Genomic DNA, 17,413 nt, shown 5'->3' with positions numbered 1-17,413 from the left:
ATATGTTGAAGACTTGTGTCTGGCTGGATGCATGAAGCTTTTCCCCAGCTTTCAGTAGGTCACAGGTGTGCTGTTTCTCTTACAAAGGCATTATGGCAGTTACTACTTTCAAAGCTTCTTTCTAAGCAATTCCTCAGAGAACCCCATTCCTCTAGGGCTCCTTTTTCTTTTATTGCCATCTGTGAAGAGACTCACACTGGATGCCATTATTTTGTGAGTGACAATTTTATTAGCAAGAAGGTGACAATTTTCCACTCTACTTTTAAAGGAAAGGGAATCTTTCTAAATGGCTGCTCTTTGCTGAGTATTACTTGAAAATTGTACAGTTAATACTATTCACAGTTCCCTAGTCACAACTGTAGCATCCTTGCCTGAGTATATACATTTCAGAATGTTTTCATAGAAAGCTAGTATCACTTCCATGGAATTTAGTAACATAGTAACATCTTAAAATAAGGATGGGAACTTGCTGATAAAAACAGACCAGATTTTTTACTCTGTGTGTGTGTGTGTATGTGTGAGTGTGCATGCACTCGTGCATGTGTGTATGCGCACACTAACTCTGAAGCTTGAACTCAGGACCTTAGCTTTTTCCCTTGAGGGTGATGTTTTATGACTTGAACCACAGTTTTATTTCTAGCTTTTTGGTGCTTAATTGGAGATAAGAATCTCACATACATTCCTGCCCTGCTGGTTTCAAGCTGCAATCCTCAGTTATCAACCTCCTGAGTAACTAGGATTATAGTGCCAGGTGAAAGATGGATTTTAAACTCAAAATGTTTTTTGACCAGTTAAAAAATATCTTGTAAGTAAGAAATACAGCAGAGCACAATGGCTTATATTTATAATATCAGCTACTTGTAAGAATAGCAGTTTGAGGTCAACCCAGGCAAAAAGTTAGTGCAACCTCTCCCAATTAATAAATGAGCAGTGGTATCATGTGCTTTTGATCCCAGCCAAATAGAGTGTCAGCATCTTCACCTTCTAATACGTATATTTTTTAGAATGTCTAGTCTAGAAAGTCCTTTAACCAGTAGATATAGAACTGGAAGGACTTTTCTAATCACAGTTGTCAAGTATAGGTATACATGTGTATATATTATATACAATATATTATACATTTCAACATAAATTAATATATTAATATAAAATATATGATACATTATAATATAGATAATAAATATATAATATAGTATATAGCATATACAATATAATAAATATATATATAGGATTTAGTGTTATTTTAAGTTGTATTTAGAAAGTTACATTGTAGTCATTACATCTTATTGAGTTACCTTTAACCTTATTTTCTCAAACAGACTCTAAATTGGATTTTTTTCAAAAAAAGTCCTCAAGATGGAAAAAGAGTAGAGAAGATGGAGTTGTATAAACAACTCAATCTCTTTGTAAATATGTACAAAGTATTTCAAAGTGAAATTTCCAGTAAGAGTCTAGAAGTTTGTGGTTAATCATAATTGAATTGTCAACCATATGTAGATTGAGTTGCTGTAGAGTTTTGTCGAGGTCTTTATATCTGGTCATTTCATCTTAAAGGAATGGGAGCAAGGCAAAAATGACTAATTAGCTTAGAGACCTTTGGCCAATTATCCATAAGTACTCAATCTGCAAGTATTTGTTGAGCACTGATTGTCATGGGGCTTGAACTCTGGGCCTGGGTGCTATCCCTCAGCACTTCAGCTCAAGGGTAGTGCTTTACCACTTGAGCCACAGTGCCACTTCTAATTTTCTGGTGGTTAATTTGAGGTGAGTCTCATGGACTTTCCTGCCTGGGCTGGCTTTGAACTGGGATCTTCAGAACTCAGCCTCCTGAGTAGCTAGGATTAGATAGAGGTGTGAGCCACTAGCACTGGCTAGCTTTTTTTGTTTTGTTTTGTTTTAAAGACAGGATATTGCTATGTAGCTCACTCACACTGGCCTAAAGATGGCTATGTAATCCAAATTGGCCTTAAACTCGCAATCCTCCTGCCTCAGCTTCCTGAGTGCTAGTGCATCACCATGCCTGGCTAAAATAAAATTAAGACATGTTCTCTTGGATTACCACAGACTGTTCCACCTTTCTATTCTACCACCTATTTGTCACACTATACTACACTGTATGTTTTTATGTCCATGAGTATCTCTGCTTTTTTATGCTGTGTATTTCTAAGACTACAGACCATCCAGATGTCAGAAATGGGAAACATGAACATTTTGGATATTATTGGTCTTATTTAATCTTCGTCAGGCAATATATTGTTGAGGGCTGATTTGAGGACTGAGTGAATGTGTATGTCTAACTTCCTAATGGGCCTCCCCTGACTCTGTGTTGGCAAAGTGGAACACTGACTCATGCTGCTTCATTGCAGACAGGTGAGATGGAAGGTCAGCTTCCTTTGTCCTGCTGATCCTTCCTAGAGAAAGTGGAACACCAACTTACTTCAACTTGCACCACCCCATTGCTTTCTGGTGCAGTGTATAAGCTCAGTCCTGCTAACTGAACAGGGCAGGGGTTGGGGGAAGCAGTGTGTTGCTTTCTACTCTATCTCCTAGCACTGAGTAGAGGTTCGGCTTGCTGTTCCATTCTTCTGACAGTACCTGGCTTTAGCTCTATCAACCCCACTGGGTAGGGAGCTGGAGTGCTGCTGCTTACTTCCATGGGGTTAGGGTAGAATATGGCATTGTTTATCCTGCTGCAAAGGAGTCTGGGGAGGTGTTGGGGAAGATACAAGCTTTTGTGTTTACATTTGACTAGATTTTTCCAAGAAAGTATTCTGTTGTTGGCTACATGTTTGTTTGTTTGGTTTTCCTTTTGGTTAGGGCCAACAGATTTTTCTTGGAGTCTTTAAAAATCTGTACCTGTTAACAGTTCTAGCCTATATTCTTCTGCAGTGTCCTGGGCTGTCTGAGAGCTACTTGGGGAAGTCCAGGGAGCTCATTTACTTCCAGTCTTGAGGTCCCCAGGGAGCTTGACTTTTCACATCTTTCAGAATTGTCTTAGGTCTGTTTAGAAGATGGAGGAGTGAGGATGGCCCGCGTCAGCCAGAACAAGAGGTTACTTTCTATTTTTATGATGAGGAGACTAGCCAGGCTTAGTGATGTCCTCCTGTAGCCCCATCCCTTGGTAGGCTGAGGCAGGAAGACATCAGAGTTGAGGCCAGCCTGGGATGCATAGCAGGACCCTGTCTACAAACAAGGGCCAAGGAGGCTAACATTTTAAAGCAGTTCTCAGTGTAAGCAGCAAGGTGTGTTTTTTTTTTTTTTTAAAGACAGTGACTTGCAAACTGAATTCTTAAGATGTTGACTTAATTTTTCTATTAAAAAGGGTTTGGGCCAAGTGCTGGTGGCTCAAGGCTGAATTTCTAGCTACTTAAGAGGTAGAGATTGAGAAGATCATGGTTCTAGTCCAGCTCTGGAAAAAGTTCACAAGACCTCATCTCAGAAAAAAAAAAAAAAGCTAGGCATGATGATACATGCCTGTCATCCCAGCCATGACAGGAAGTATAAATAGGATCATGGACCAGGAGCATGCCTGGAAAACAATAACAACAACAACAAAAACAAGACTCTGTCTCAAAAAATAACCAGATGAAAAGCCTGGTTTAAATAGAACACCTGCCTAGCAAGCATGAAGCCCTGAGTTCAAATCCCATTACTGCCAAAGGGAAAACAAACCGGGGGAGGGAGGGATGGTGGTTAATCCAAAAATAAGAATTGAAAACCACTGGTCTTAGGACATTCCAGTGAGTTTTAAATCCAGAGGTTGATTTTATGTGTCTTTCAGCTAGTCTTTGAACCATTGAGAGGCAGAGATTCTATTTGTTTTTCTAGCACTTACAAATGCTCAGCATGGCCAGGTGCTGGTGGCTCATGCCTGTAATCTTGGCTACTCAGGAGGCTGAAATCTGAGGATCGAGGCTCAAAGCCAGCCTGGGCAGGAAAGGCCATGAGACTCTTGTTTGAGTTGTTTTTTTTTTAGCTGTATTTTTTTTTGTCTTTTCTTTTTTTGGCACTGGGGATCGAACCCAGGACGTTGCACTTGCTAGGCAAGCGCTTTGCCACTGATCTACATCCCAGCCCGCCATGAGACTCTTATCTCCAGTAAACCACTCAGAAAACCCGAAGTGGCACTGTGGCTCCAGTGGTAGAGCGCTCACCTTGAGCTGAAGAGCTGAGGGACAGAGTTCAAGCCCCGGGACTGACAAAAACAAAAAAGAAATGCTCAGCATGTTGTGCATGCTAATACATAGTACATGTTTATAAAAAGATTGAGTTGTTTACACAGCTTCATCTTCTTTACTCTTTCTTTATCTTAGGGACTTTTTCTTAGTCTGAGATTCGATTTGGTATCTGTGCTTTTGCTTTTTGGTTGGTGCTCTTCTACCTGAGCCATGCCTCCATCTCTGACTTTTTTTTCTTTTGACAGGCATCTTAGATACTGCCATTGTTGATCGAGGGAGGAATGTGGTGTCTGGTTCTCGAGATGGAACAGCACGACTTTGGGATTGTGGGCGTTCAGCCTGCTTGGGAGTCATTGCAGACTGTGGTTCTTCCATTAATGGAGTGGCTGTGGGGGCCGCTGACAACTCCATAAACCTTGGCTCCCCTGAGCAGATGCCCAGTAAGTTACCAGTTCCTTAAGTTTTTCCCTTCTTTTTTTTTTTTTTTTTTTTCTGGTCTTGGGGCCTGAACTCTGGGCCTGGGCACTGTCCCTGAGCTCTTCAGCTCAAGGCTAGTGCTCTACCACTTGAGCCACTGCGTCACTTCTGGCTTTTTTCTTTTTGCTTATGTGGTGCTGAGGAATCAAACCCAGGGCTTCATGCATGCAAGGCAAGCACTCTTCCACTGAGCCACCTTCCCAGCCCAAGTTTTTCCCTTCTTTCCCTCATCCTTTCCTGCCCTGTAACTAGTATTTCTATTTTTCACCATAGAATTACCATTTATTCATATACCTATTATGTTTCTGTCATTTTGAAGTTCACAAAGGAAATTTATGTGATACTCACTATGTTTGAGTTAGTATGATATAACCGAGTAGATAAAACTAAAAGCCAGGTGCCAGTGGCTCATGCCTGTAATCCTAGCTACTCAATAGGCTGAAATCTAAAGACTGTGGTTCAAAGCCAGCTTGGGTAGTAAAGTCCATGAGACTCTTATCTCCAATTAACCACTAAAAAGCCAGAAGTGAAGCTGTGGCTCTAGTGGTAGAATGCTAGCCTTGAGCACAAAAATTCAGAGATACCATCCATACCCTGAGTGCAAGTCCCAGGACTGGCACATAAAAAAAAAAGAAATCTGTGTGTTTTGACAACTTTATATTATTGGACAATAGTGCCTCAATGAGAAATAGAGCATAAATTCTGAAAAATTAATCTGTGAATCACAACCATTGAATACAGTGTATTAATAACCATCAGTGACTGCTGTAGGGTACTGCAGCTTGTAGCCTGGCTGTCATTAACATGACTTACCTGTCCCGCAGGTGATCGGGAAGTTGGAACAGAGTCAAAAATGTTGCTGGTGGCCCGGGAAGATAAGAAGCTTCAGTGCTTGGGACTGCAGAGCAGGCAGCCGGCAAGTGGTTCTTATAAGAGCTTTGAAGGCTGAGGACATAAGTTGTTGACAAGCTGCTTTAGACACATTTACTTACTCCCTGGGTTCACTTTCTTAAGGAGGGTGCATGGGTGAGGGGAAGTATAAAGTAGTAGTGAAGATCTTCAGATTTGGGGCCATATCTAATCAAGGCTCTGCCATTGAACAAGTGACTTAACCTTTCTAAGCCTGTTTCCTCATCACTATACTGGATGTAATAGGTGTTACCTCTTAGGATTATGGGATGATGAAATGCTTTACTGCCTTGTAAGGTTTTTAGGTCACTCTCCTCTTAGGATCTTAGTGTGCTATGTGTAAAGTGATGAGGTTATGTGAATCTTCCTTATAGGTCTTCTGTACTACCTCTGAGGTAATTTGAAGAAATACTTAGGAAGGGGCTCATACATTCAGTGCTCTCAATCAATTGATGAATAGTATGTATTTGAATAGAACTGGGTGGATTTTAGTATGTATTTGAATAGAACTGGGTAGATTTTCTTCTCTCATCCTCTGAGGTTTTGCTAGACAGATTGTGCTCCTAAACTGTCTTCTCTGAGATTAGATTTTCCTTTATTTTTTTTTTTTGTCAGTTGTGGGACTTGAACTCAGTGCCTAGGCACGGTCCCTGAGTTCTTTTTCTCAAGGCTATTGCTGTACCACTTTGAGCCACAGGTCCACTTCCAGTTTTTGAGTAGTTAATTGGAAGATAAGCATCTCACAGGGACTTTTCTGCCCAGGCTAGCTTCAAGCTGTGATCCTCAGATCTCTGCCTCCTAATTAGCTAGGATTATAGGCATGAGCCTCTGGTGCCTGCCTGGCTTGTTTCTGTTTTGTTTTGTTTTGGTCAGTCATGGTACTTGAACTCTGGGCCTGAGCGCTGTCCCTCGCCTCTTCAGTTAGCGCTGTACCACTTGAGCTACAGCGCCACTTCCGGTTTTCTGGTGATTTATTGGAGCTAAGTTTCACGGACTTTCTTGCCCGGCGTTGGCTTTGAACCGGGATCCTCAGATCTCAGCCTCCTGAGTAGCTAGGATTACAGGCGTGAGCCACTGGCGCCCGGCGGCTTGTTTCCTTTAGTTTTGTTTTTTCTTTATTATTTGAAGATAAAATGATTAGCTTCAGCTAACAGTATGGAATAAGTGAAAATAAAAATAATTTAGTGCAAAGCTCATAGAACTCATAACTGTTATAGACCAGGATAGACAATTTGTCCTATGAAAGTTAGAATGTGTTTGTGACTTTAACTAAGCTTCACTATCCCACAATACTGTGAAATTTGGGAAATTATGTAACCACTTAATCACAATAAAAAATTTGAGAAAAAAAAATAATTTAGTTTTTTAGATACATGGAAAGGAATTGTGATTGTTTAAATTGCCACTTTAAAAAGTTTAAGCATGTTTCTTCTCCTGCAGAGTACCCCCCCCCCCTTAAAAGGTTGCTAGTAGTGACATTTTACAAAACGTAACTGTTCTGTTGGAATTGTATTTCTCAAATGTAGAGTGGTAATGCGAATGGTATAGAGAAGGCTGCATGTGGTTGCTCACAGCTTATAATCCTAGCTACTTTGGAGCAGATTTAGAAGGATTGTGGTCCAAGGCTGGTCCTGGCAAATTTCATAAGATTCTAAAGAATAAATCAAAAGGATGAGGGATGAGGCTTAAGTGGTAGAACATATTATCTTCCTGGCAAGCATGAAGTGCTGAGTTTAAACATGAGTACTGCCAAAGAGAAAGTGGGGGGCTGGGGGGTGGGGGGATTAGTGAGAGCACTGAGGGGTGGGAGTGTGAAGACTGCTCAGAGTGCAGTGTGAAATAAACTGCTTCAGCCCTTAGCCAAGCTTCTGGTCGGCTATTGGTGAGAGTTTTGTTTACTAGTCATGAGTGCTTAAAGTGGGGAGGAAGCATCTTTTTTTTTTTTTTTTTTTCTGGCCATGAGGCCTGAACTCTGGGTCTGGGCGCTGTCCCTCAGCTCTTCAGCTTAAGGCTAGCGCTCTACCACTGGAGCCACAGTGCCACTTCCAGCTTTTTCTGTTTATGTGGTGCTGAGGAATCGAACCCAGGGCCTCATGCTTGCAAGGCATGCACTCTTCTGCTGAGCTACCTTCCCAGCCCCAACAAATGCATCTTTAAACAGCATTTTTGTCTTCTGCTTGTTCCCAGGTGTTCCTCTTTGTTGGCTCAGATGCCTTCAACTGTTGTACTTTTCTCTCTGGTTTTCTGCTGTTGGCGGGGACACAAGATGGAAATATTTACCAGCTGGATGTGAGAAGTCCACGGTGAGTCACCATTCATTTGCATCCGGTGGGTCATCTGCTGAGTGGAATTTTATATTGCCTTTAACATTGATTTACTTTAGCATATAGATGACTTTTGTATTAAAGGTACATTTTGGGCTGGGAATGTGGCTTAGTGGTAGAGTGCTTGCCTAGCATGCATGAAGCCTGGGTTTGATTCTTCAGTACTACATATACAGAAAAGGCCAGAAGTGGCACTACTGCTCAAGTGGTTAGAGTACTAGCCTTGATCCAAAAGAAACTCAAGCCCAGGACTGGCAAAAAAAAAAAAGTGCATTTTTCCATTGATAAGTTTTTCTTATATGAGTTATCTTTATTATTCTTTTTTAAATTTTTTTGGTTGGTTGTGGAGCTTGAACTCTGGCCCTGGATGCTTTCCCTCAGCTCTTCAGCTCAAAGCTAATGTTCTACCACTTGAAACACAGCACCCACCTCTCGCTTTTTCTGTTTATGTGGTACTGAGGAATCGAACCCAGGTCTCATGCATGCAAAGCAAGCACTCTATCACTGAGCCACCTTCCTAGCCCCAATCTTTAGTATTCCTGGAACATATTGAAAGGTAACTTGATTCCTACTCTCATGGTTGTCCATATGTAATGATTACTTTGCAAATAAAACAATATTAACTAATATGTCTTTAAAATGATTGTTTAACTTTTAAGGAATTCAGTCATTTTCTCTAAGTTATTAGACTAAAATTAAATGATTGTTTTAATAATACTGAGGATTGAATCCAAGACCTCATACATGCTGGGCAAGCACTCTGCCACTTAGGCAATTCCCCCAGCTGAATGATCTTTTCTTTTTCTTGGAGTTTTGAACTCAGGACCAACCTTGAGCTTGCCAGGAAGGTACTCTACTGCCAAGTCCAGACTTCAGCCCTTTTTGCACTGGTTATTTTGAGATAGGGGTCTCACTTCCTGCCCCCAACATATACCTGACCACGATCTGACTGCATTCCCCACAAAACAAGAATAATGGTTGTGTGCCACCATATCCAGCTATTGGTTGAGAAACAGTCCAGATTTTTTTTTTTTTTTTGCCTAAGTTAGCCTTCAGCTCTCTCATCCTTCTTATTACAACCTCCCAATTATCTAGGATTATAGATGTGAGCCTCCAGCATGCATTTTCAATTCAAGTAAGCTGGCCTGTATCCTACTTAGTTTTCTTTTTTGCCATTCTTGGAGCTTGAACTCTGGGCCTGAGTGCTATCTCTGAGTTTTTTTGCTCAAGGCTAATGCTCTACCAGTTCAGCCACAGCTCCAGTTACAGCTTTTTGTAGTTAATTGGAGATAAGAATCTCATGGAGTTTCCTGCTCAGGCTGTCTTTGAACTGTGATTCTCAGATCCCAGGCTCTTGTCTAATAGCTAGGATAACAGGCATGAGCCTCTGGTGCCCAGTTCCTATTTAGTTTTGATCATTACTTAGCTGACACAGGCCTTATCATGATCTTTTTTTTTTTTTTTTTTTTTGTCGGTCGTGGGGCTTGAACTCTGGGCCTGGGCGCTGTCCCTCAGCTCTTCAGCTCAAGGCGAGCGCTCTACCACTTGAGCCACAGAGCCACTTCCGGTTTTCTGGTGGTTTATTGGAGATAGGAGTCTCATGGTCTTTCTTGCCCGGGCTGGCTTTGAACCGCGATCCTCAGATCTCAGCCTCCTGAGTAGCTAGGATTACAGGCGTGAGCCACCAGCGCCCGGCTTTATCATGATCTTATAGCTCAAAGAGAATCACATACCTCTCTGTTGCAAGATTTAACAGATTCTATGTCTGTCCCTACCTTCTTATATTTCCTTCCTAACACTAATTTCCAACTAACACTTATTGAATGGCTTCTGTGGACACCATTTTTATCTTGTTTTAATATTTCGTAACTAGTCTTAATTCTGTCTTTAGGTAAAAAAGGTTAATATATTATTAACAATGATATCTTCAATCCATGTCATATTCCCCTAAAAACTTGAGATTTTAGTGGTAACTTAGTTCATGCTTAGAGACACATTTAGATTCATTCCAGGGTGGTTTTAAATTACTTTGATTTCAGTTAAGAATCTTGCCAGGAACTAAATCATATGTAGAGTTTTAATCTCTCTCTACATTTGTTCTGTTTCCTTTTATGTGGTTAGTACTATATGCTAAATACATAGTCAAGCACTGCTTTCAATGAAAAGTAAAACATCCTTTTTATTCTGTTAGGGCTCCAGTGCAGATCATTCACAGATCAGGAGCTCCAGTTCTGTCCTTGCAGAGTTTCAGAGATGGATTCATTGCTTCCCAAGGTAAATCCAGGGACCAAGTGAAAGTTCCATCTTGTTCACTTAAATTAACATAGTTTTATGAGTTTTTGTTTATGGTACTGAGTATTGAACCTAGAACCTTGTTCATTCTGAGCAGGGGCTCTATCACTGAGCCACATCACAACCCCCTTTTAATTTTTTTTAATTTTGAGAAAGAGTCTTACTTACTTGCCCAGGAAACATACTATCTTCTTGCTCAGGCTCATGAGTAACTGAGGTTACAGTCATAATGTACCATGGATGGCTGCTAAACGTAGGGAATTTTTTTTCTTTTTTTCTTTTTGTTTTTGCTACTGGGCCAGGGTCTTTTTTGCTTATAGCAAGTACTCTTACCACTTGAGCCATGTATCCAGCCCAACTTTTTGCTGATTAGTTAGAAACAGAGTCTTTTGGACTTTTCTGCATGGGTTGATTTCAAACCTCAGTCTTCCAGGTCTCAGCCTCTTGAGTAGCTCTAGCTACTACTATAGGTGTGAGCCACCAGTGTCCAGCTTTGTAGCATAGCATGTTCTTGATCATATAAATATAATTTAAAAAATTATTAAAAAGACTGGAATTGCTGGGAGCCAGTGGCTCAAACCTATAATCTCTTTTTTTTTTTTTTTGGTAGTGGGACTCGAACTCTGGGCCTGGGCTCTGTCCCTGAGCTCTTCAGCTCAAGGCGAGCACTTTACCACTTGTGCCACAGCACTACTTCCAGTTTTCTGGTGGTTAATTGGAGATAAGAGTCTCACAGATGTTTCTGCCTGGGCTGGCTTTGAACCGTGATCCTCAGATCTCAGCCTCCTGAGTAGCTAGGATTACAGGTGTGAGCCACCGTCACCTGGCTTCAAACCTATAATCTTAGCTACTCAGGAGGCTGTGATCCAAGGATGGTGATACAAAGCTAGCCTGGGCAGGAAAGTCTGTAGACATTTTTTTTTTTTTTTTGGTCATGGGGCTTGAACTCTGGACAGCCTGGGTGTTACCCCTGAGCTCTTCAGCTCAAAACAAGTGCTCCACCATTGAACCACAATGCCACTTCCAGTTTTCTGGTGGTTATTTGGAGATAAGAGTCTCACAGAAGGGCTGGGAAGATGGCTCAGTGGTAGAGCGCTTGCCTTGCATGCATGAGGCCCTGGGTTTGATTCCTCAGCACCACATAAGTAAAAAGGAAAAAGCCGGAGTGGCACTGTGGTTCAAGTGGTAGAGTGCTAGCCTTGAGCTGAAGAGCTGAGGGGCAGCGCCCAGGCCCAGAGTTCAGGCCCCACAACTGGACCAAAAAAGAATAATAATAATAAAATAAAATAAAAAATACTGTCTTGGGGCTGGGAAGGTGGCTCAGTGGAAGAGTGCTTGCCTTGCATGCATGAGGCCCTGGGTTCGATTCCCTAGCACCACATAAGCAAAAAGAAAAATGCCGGAAGTGGCGCTGTGGTTAAGTGGTAGAGCGCTAGCCTTGAGCTGAAGAGCTGAGGGGCAGCGCCCAGGCCCAGAGTTCAGGCCCCACAGCCGGACCCCCCCCCCAAAAAAAAAGTCTCACAGACTTTCCTGCCCAGGCTGGCTTTGAACCATGATCCTCAGATCTTAGCCTCCTGAGTAGCTAGGATTACAGACGTGAGCCACCAGCGCCTAGTGTGTGAGACTCTTATCTCTAATAAACTACCAAAAATCTGGAAGTGGTAGAACATTAGCCTTGAGCAAAAAAAATTCTCAGGCCCTGAGTTCAAGCTCCAGAACTGGCACATGCACACCGCTCCCACACACATACTCGGTTCAAAGCCAGACTGGGCAGGAAAGTCTGTGAGACTCTTATCTCCAATTAATCACCATAAAACCAGGAGTGGCACTGTGGTAGAGCACTCACCTTAAGCTTAAGAGCTGAAGGACAGCTCCCTGGCCCAGAGTTCAAGCCCCATGACTGACAAAAATAACAAACAAGCAAACAAACAAAAAACATCAAAAAACTAAAAGGAAGGGCTGGGAAGGTGGTTCAGTGGTAGAGCGCTTGCCTTGCATGCTTGAGGCCCTGGGTTAGATTCCTCAGCACCACATAAGCAGGAAAAAAAAAAGCCAGAAATGGCGCTGTAGCTCAAGTGGTAGAGCGCTAGCTTTGAGCTAGAGAGCTGAGGGACAGTGCCCAAGCCGAGTTCAGACCCCACAACTGGACCCAAAAAACAACAACAACAAAAAAAAAAAACTAAAAGGTTAGCTAGATGTGTATTTTCTTGGTAAAACTTTCCTCCTTCTCCTAGTGTATATAGAACCAAGTTTATAACTTGAGGGAGTAATTTGGTTGCAAATTAAAGAAAACATTTATGTAAGCAGTTCCTTATTTAAAAACACTGTCAAGGATGTTTGCAAATAGATATGTAAGCTTGCAGTTGCCTACTGTCTTTGGCAGGTACTGCAAATCAAGAGAGCCCTTCTTTCCATTGACTTTGTACTTGATCTTCAAATCCTCCTAACTCAGCATTATAAGTAGCTGCTATAGATTTTCATAGTTGGCCCACATAGTAAGATTTACTTGATATTTCACATTTTAGGACCATCTTCTTAGGCTAGTAACATACCTACATAAATAAAAAGATTTAATCCCCCCCAAAGATTTAATTTTTTAAAGCCTATGTGTAATCTTTCTGTATTTTAGTAGTAATCTTTCTGTATTTTAGGTGATGGAAGCTGTTTCATTATTCAGCAAGACTTGGACTACGTCATTGAGCTTACTGGGGCTGACTGTGACCCTGTGTACAAGGTACAGTCCTGATAGGACGTCAGGCCTTGGTGATTCTCACTTGGGATCTAGGCCTTTGAAGGGGCTTAAATCGGCTGCCTTATATTATTAGGGATGCTAAAATACTGCTTACTGTATAGTATAAGCAGTTTAATCAAAACCTTTATTTATTGATTTTTTACTTAACATCTTGGAGCTTTTCCCAGGTAAAATGTATATAGTGTTCTGTATTGTGTGTTAACGTAGCATTTCAATTTTATAAAAAAGGAAATGGGCTCAAAAAGATTGAGGAGGGCTGGGAATGTGGCTCAGTGGTAGAGTGCTTGCCTAGCATGCATGAAGCCCTGGGTTTGATTTCTCAGTACCACATAAATAGAAAAAGCTGGAAGTGGCGCTATGGCTCAAGTGGTAGAGTGCTAGCCTTCAGCAAAAGAGGCTCAGGGACAATGCCTAGGCCCTGAGTTCAAGCCCAGGACTAGTTAAAAAAAAAATTGAGGAAATTGCTGCAACATGATCACAAACTGAGTTAGATTAATTCCAGAATGCATGCATAATGTTACTGTTCTTTGAGAAACTAATAAGATCCTCCTCAGGGAAAAAAAGGCATATATTCATAACTTTGGGTGGTTTTTTTTGTTGATATTGTTGGTTGTGGGGCTTGAACTCTGGGCCTGGGCGCTGTCCCTCAGCTCTTCAGCTCAAAGCAAGCACTCTACCACTTGAGCCACTTCCAGTTTTCTGGTGGTTAATTGGAAATAAGAGTCTCAAGGACTTTCCTGCCTGGGATGGCTTTGAACCACGATCCTCAGATCTCAGCCTCCTGAGTAGCTAGGATTACAAGTGTAAGCCATTGGCGCCCTGTAGAACTTTGTTTTAACATAAGTTTTATGAGGTTCAGGGGGACCGTAGCTCATATGTGGACATTATGGACCCTATACACTAAAGCATGCATAGCACTAATAGGCTTGCATACCACTTATGCCAGTTTGTTTCTCTATTCTCTAGTCATGAGTGCATCCTTGACCAAGCCCAGAAATGTTGTAAATACATATTGTAGATGTAATCTTCTTTTGCCTTTGGAGTCAATAAATTTCTTAGACTACCTTGCACTATGAGGGCAAGGCTCCATTTCTTCAAGATGACTGAATTCAGACTTTCTTGTTTCAGGTAGCCACATGGGAGAAGCAGATCTACACATGTTGTCGAGATGGTCTTGTGCGACGCTATCAGCTTTCTGACCTCTGAGCCTTTTGATGGAGAAGTTCTAGTTGGTGAACAGGATCAACCATGAGCAGAAGCATCAGTCCTCCCCAAGTTCTGTGGCCCCCTAGTGTCTGTCTTCAGCACCCATAGGAAGTCACATCATGTGGGCTGCCCTAACACATGTGGAACTCTCATTGCTCTGAACGGAGTAAGACGCTCACGTGTGCTCACTGCCTCTGCCCCAGCTTCTTCTGTGTAAACTCACCCACAACAGGGCAAGGATCTGGAGACTTGCAGTTTGTTCTTAAACTAGTTGTATTAAATGTTTACAAGGAACAGAGGCCTGGTCTCTGGAAGAAATAAAGAATATGTGTTTGTAGAAGCATGAATTTGGAAAACTTAATTACATTCTTTTACTCCCACAAAAAGCCAGTCCTAAAAAAAAAAAAAAAAAAAAAGCCAGTCCTTCCTCAGTGGTCCCTGTTGGCTGGCCCTAGAGTAGGCTATTTGCAGTAACAGTGATACCCTGTAAACAGAAACCCAGTATGTGTGTGGGGTGGTGGTGTCTTAGATTGTTAGGACAACCAAAATCGAGACAGTCCCAGGTAAACTGCCATAGTTGGTCAGCTTCTCCATAGATGAGGAAGTCCAGTCATAATCAGTGTAAGTGGGTGGCTTATCAAAGTGCGGGTTCTGAAACTGGTTATCAGTGTCATCTAGTTGTTAGAAATAGAAATTTTGGGGCCCCATCCCATCAGAAAGTCTATGGATCTTACCCAACACTGTGTATATGCTAACAAAACCCTTTGGGAGATTCCAATACATGCTCTAGGGCTGAGAATTGTGACCTAGAGGAGGAGATGGTGAAGGGCACTTCAGTTATACCTGGAACCCAGGGCTCTTAGGATGTGGCCTGGTGAATATGTGATGAGGCTGGCAGGACCTGCGCAGTGGAGGAGCTTTGGTGTTGGGTGAGGAGCTATCAGCAGTGGGGAAGCATGTTAGTTTTAGGCAAAGGAATAGCATCCTCATCTCTTCTCCCTAAAAGTGCAATTGTATATACTCCATGATTGTTTTTTCACTTCGTCTCTGAGTTCTTTGCTTCATTCTGTTTAATAATGTCCTGAATATGGATACTATAGTATTTGTGTTTTAGAGATTATTAGAAAAAGGGTTCTTTTTTTTTTTTTTTGGTCCGGTCATGGGGCCTGAACTCTGGGCCTGGGCGCTGTCCCTCAGCTCTTCAGCTCAAGGCTAGCTCTCTACCATTTGAGCCACAGTGCCACTTCCAGCTTTTTTCTTTTTGCTTATGTGGTGCTGAGGAATTGAACCCAGGGCCTCATGCATGCAAGGCAAGCGCTCTACCACTGAGCCACATTCCCAGCCCAGTAAAAGGGTTCTTGAAGGCAGGATGCAACACTTGGAAGTGCTGGGCCATACAGGCTAAGAGTGATTTACTCAAGGGAAGAAGGTTATTCCTTGGTTGGTGTATAGTAGAGCTGATAGTTTTGTTTGTTCCCTCATCCCCTCTCTTCCCTGTCTCTCTGTCTCTCTTTTTTTCTTGTTCTAACCCTGGGGCTTGAACTCAGGGCTTGGGCACTGGTCCCTGAGCTTTTGTGCTCAAGGCTAGGGCTCTATCACTGGAGCCACAGCTCTACTCCCAGCTTTTTGGTGGTTAATTGGAGATAAAAGTCTCATGGACTTGCCTGCCCTTTCTTACCCTTTCCCGCCCAAGCTATAATCCTCAGATCTCAGCTTCCTGAATAGCTAGGGTTACAGGTGTGAGACACTGGTCCCAGCTCTAATGTTTCCTTTTTTTTGGGCCAGTTCTGAGCTTGAACTCAGGACGTGGGTGCTGTCCCTCTTTGTGCTTAAGGCTAGTGATCTACCACTTGAGCCACAGCATCACTTCTGTTTTTTTTTTTCCTGAGTCATTTATTGGAAATAGTCTCATGGACTCTCCTGCTGGCTTTGGCTTCAAACCATGATCCTCAGATCTCAGCCTCCTGAGTAGCTAGGATTACAGGTGTGAGCCACCAGCACCCAACTTATTGTTTTCTTTTAGAAACAAAATAATGCCAAGAAATTTTTACACCCGTTAAGGAATACTATATTTGTTTCTTACTAATCCAAAAGTGAAGTGAATTAATACTTGGCCATACCGATAGTTGATTTACACAAAGGGAAATTGCTGAGTTCAAAATATATAAATCCTTGGGCTGGGAAGGTGGCTCAGTAGTAGAGCTCTTGCCTTGCATGCATGAGGCCCTGGGCTCGATTCCTCAGCACCACATAAGCAAAAAAGAAAAAGCTGGACGTGGCACTGTGGCTCAAGTGGTAGAGCGCTAGCCTTGAACTGAAGAGCTGAGAGACAGTGCCCAGGCCCAGAGTTCAGGCCCCACGACGGACAATAAATAAATAAATAAATAAATAAAATGTAAATCCAAGTTTTCATTGCCAACTTTAAGATAAGAACTTAAACTTTAAAAACAAACAGGATGAGGGTGGATATGGCTGAGTGCACACAGCAAGAGACAGTCTAAGTTCACCCCAGGGTTCTTTCCTGTGTCACCTTCTCACGCCCTTTTTCATAGGTTTCCAGAGTTAGCATTCTGGTTGTGAAATGTAGTGACCCTTCACAGCTGCTCTGAACTCCTGGCCCAAGAGGAGTAGAGGCTGGCTCACAGGTGCTGCATAGCTTTGTCTATTGTGAATGTAAGGATCCTTGTCAGCAGAGAGCATGCTTTTCCTTTGGGATGGAGGAATGCATTCTGGGTAAGAATGGACATTTGCAGCATCTCAGGCCAGTGAACGTCTGCACTGGGCCTTGTTTCTTGGTTTTGGATGCCCCCTTGTGACGCTGGCAGAGAAGTACTTCTGTGTCTAAGTCCTAAAGGGCTCAATGGCATCAGCAACCAAATTGCACATATAGTGTCACATACACACTACACAATAAATCAGGTTCATTTTGTAAAAATGTATCTCCTTGTGCATATATTTTATATTCCTTATTTCACCTTATTTATTTCTTGATGGTACTTGGGTTTGAACTGAAGGCCTCATACTTGTTAAACAAGTAGTCTACTTCCTGAGCCATGCCCCAAACCCAACTCTACTTAAAGGCTGAGGATCCCAATATGAAGCCAGCCTTGGCAGGAAAGTCTGTAAGACTGATCTTCAATTCACCACCAAAAGGCTGGAAGTGGATCTGTGGCTCAAGCAGAACAATAGCCTTGAGCAAAAAAGCTCAGGAACAGCAACCAGGCCCTGAATTCAAGCCCCAGGATCAGCACCCTTGTCCCCCACAACTAGGAATC

At 42.3% G+C, this 17,413-nt stretch overlaps 1 protein-coding gene across 3 annotated transcripts in view; it reads left to right on the top strand.

Moving 5' to 3' along the window:
• Paaf1 (proteasomal ATPase associated factor 1) overlaps positions 1–14,471 on the top strand; it is a 35,017-nt gene extending 20,546 nt beyond the window's left edge. For all 3 annotated transcript variants that reach the window (XM_070035033.1, XM_070035035.1, XM_070035034.1), the window contains exons 7-12: positions 4,424–4,618; positions 5,480–5,571; positions 7,752–7,867; positions 10,080–10,162; positions 12,832–12,914; positions 14,061–14,471. In XM_070035033.1, coding sequence (XP_069891134.1) covers positions 4,424–4,618; positions 5,480–5,571; positions 7,752–7,867; positions 10,080–10,162; positions 12,832–12,914; positions 14,061–14,138 — 647 coding nt within the window. In that variant the 3' untranslated portion in view covers positions 14,139–14,471. The remainder of the gene's footprint in view (positions 1–4,423; positions 4,619–5,479; positions 5,572–7,751; positions 7,868–10,079; positions 10,163–12,831; positions 12,915–14,060) is intronic.
• Positions 14,472–17,413: the final 2,942 nt, after the last annotated feature.

Source organism: Dipodomys merriami, unplaced genomic scaffold (genome assembly GCF_024711535.1).
Source record: "Dipodomys merriami isolate MVZ:Mamm:240054 unplaced genomic scaffold, mDipMer1.0.p SCAF_25, whole genome shotgun sequence".
NCBI classification, from domain to species: domain Eukaryota; kingdom Metazoa; phylum Chordata; class Mammalia; order Rodentia; family Heteromyidae; genus Dipodomys; species Dipodomys merriami.
This window is presented reverse-complemented; position numbering and strand designations above follow the sequence as displayed.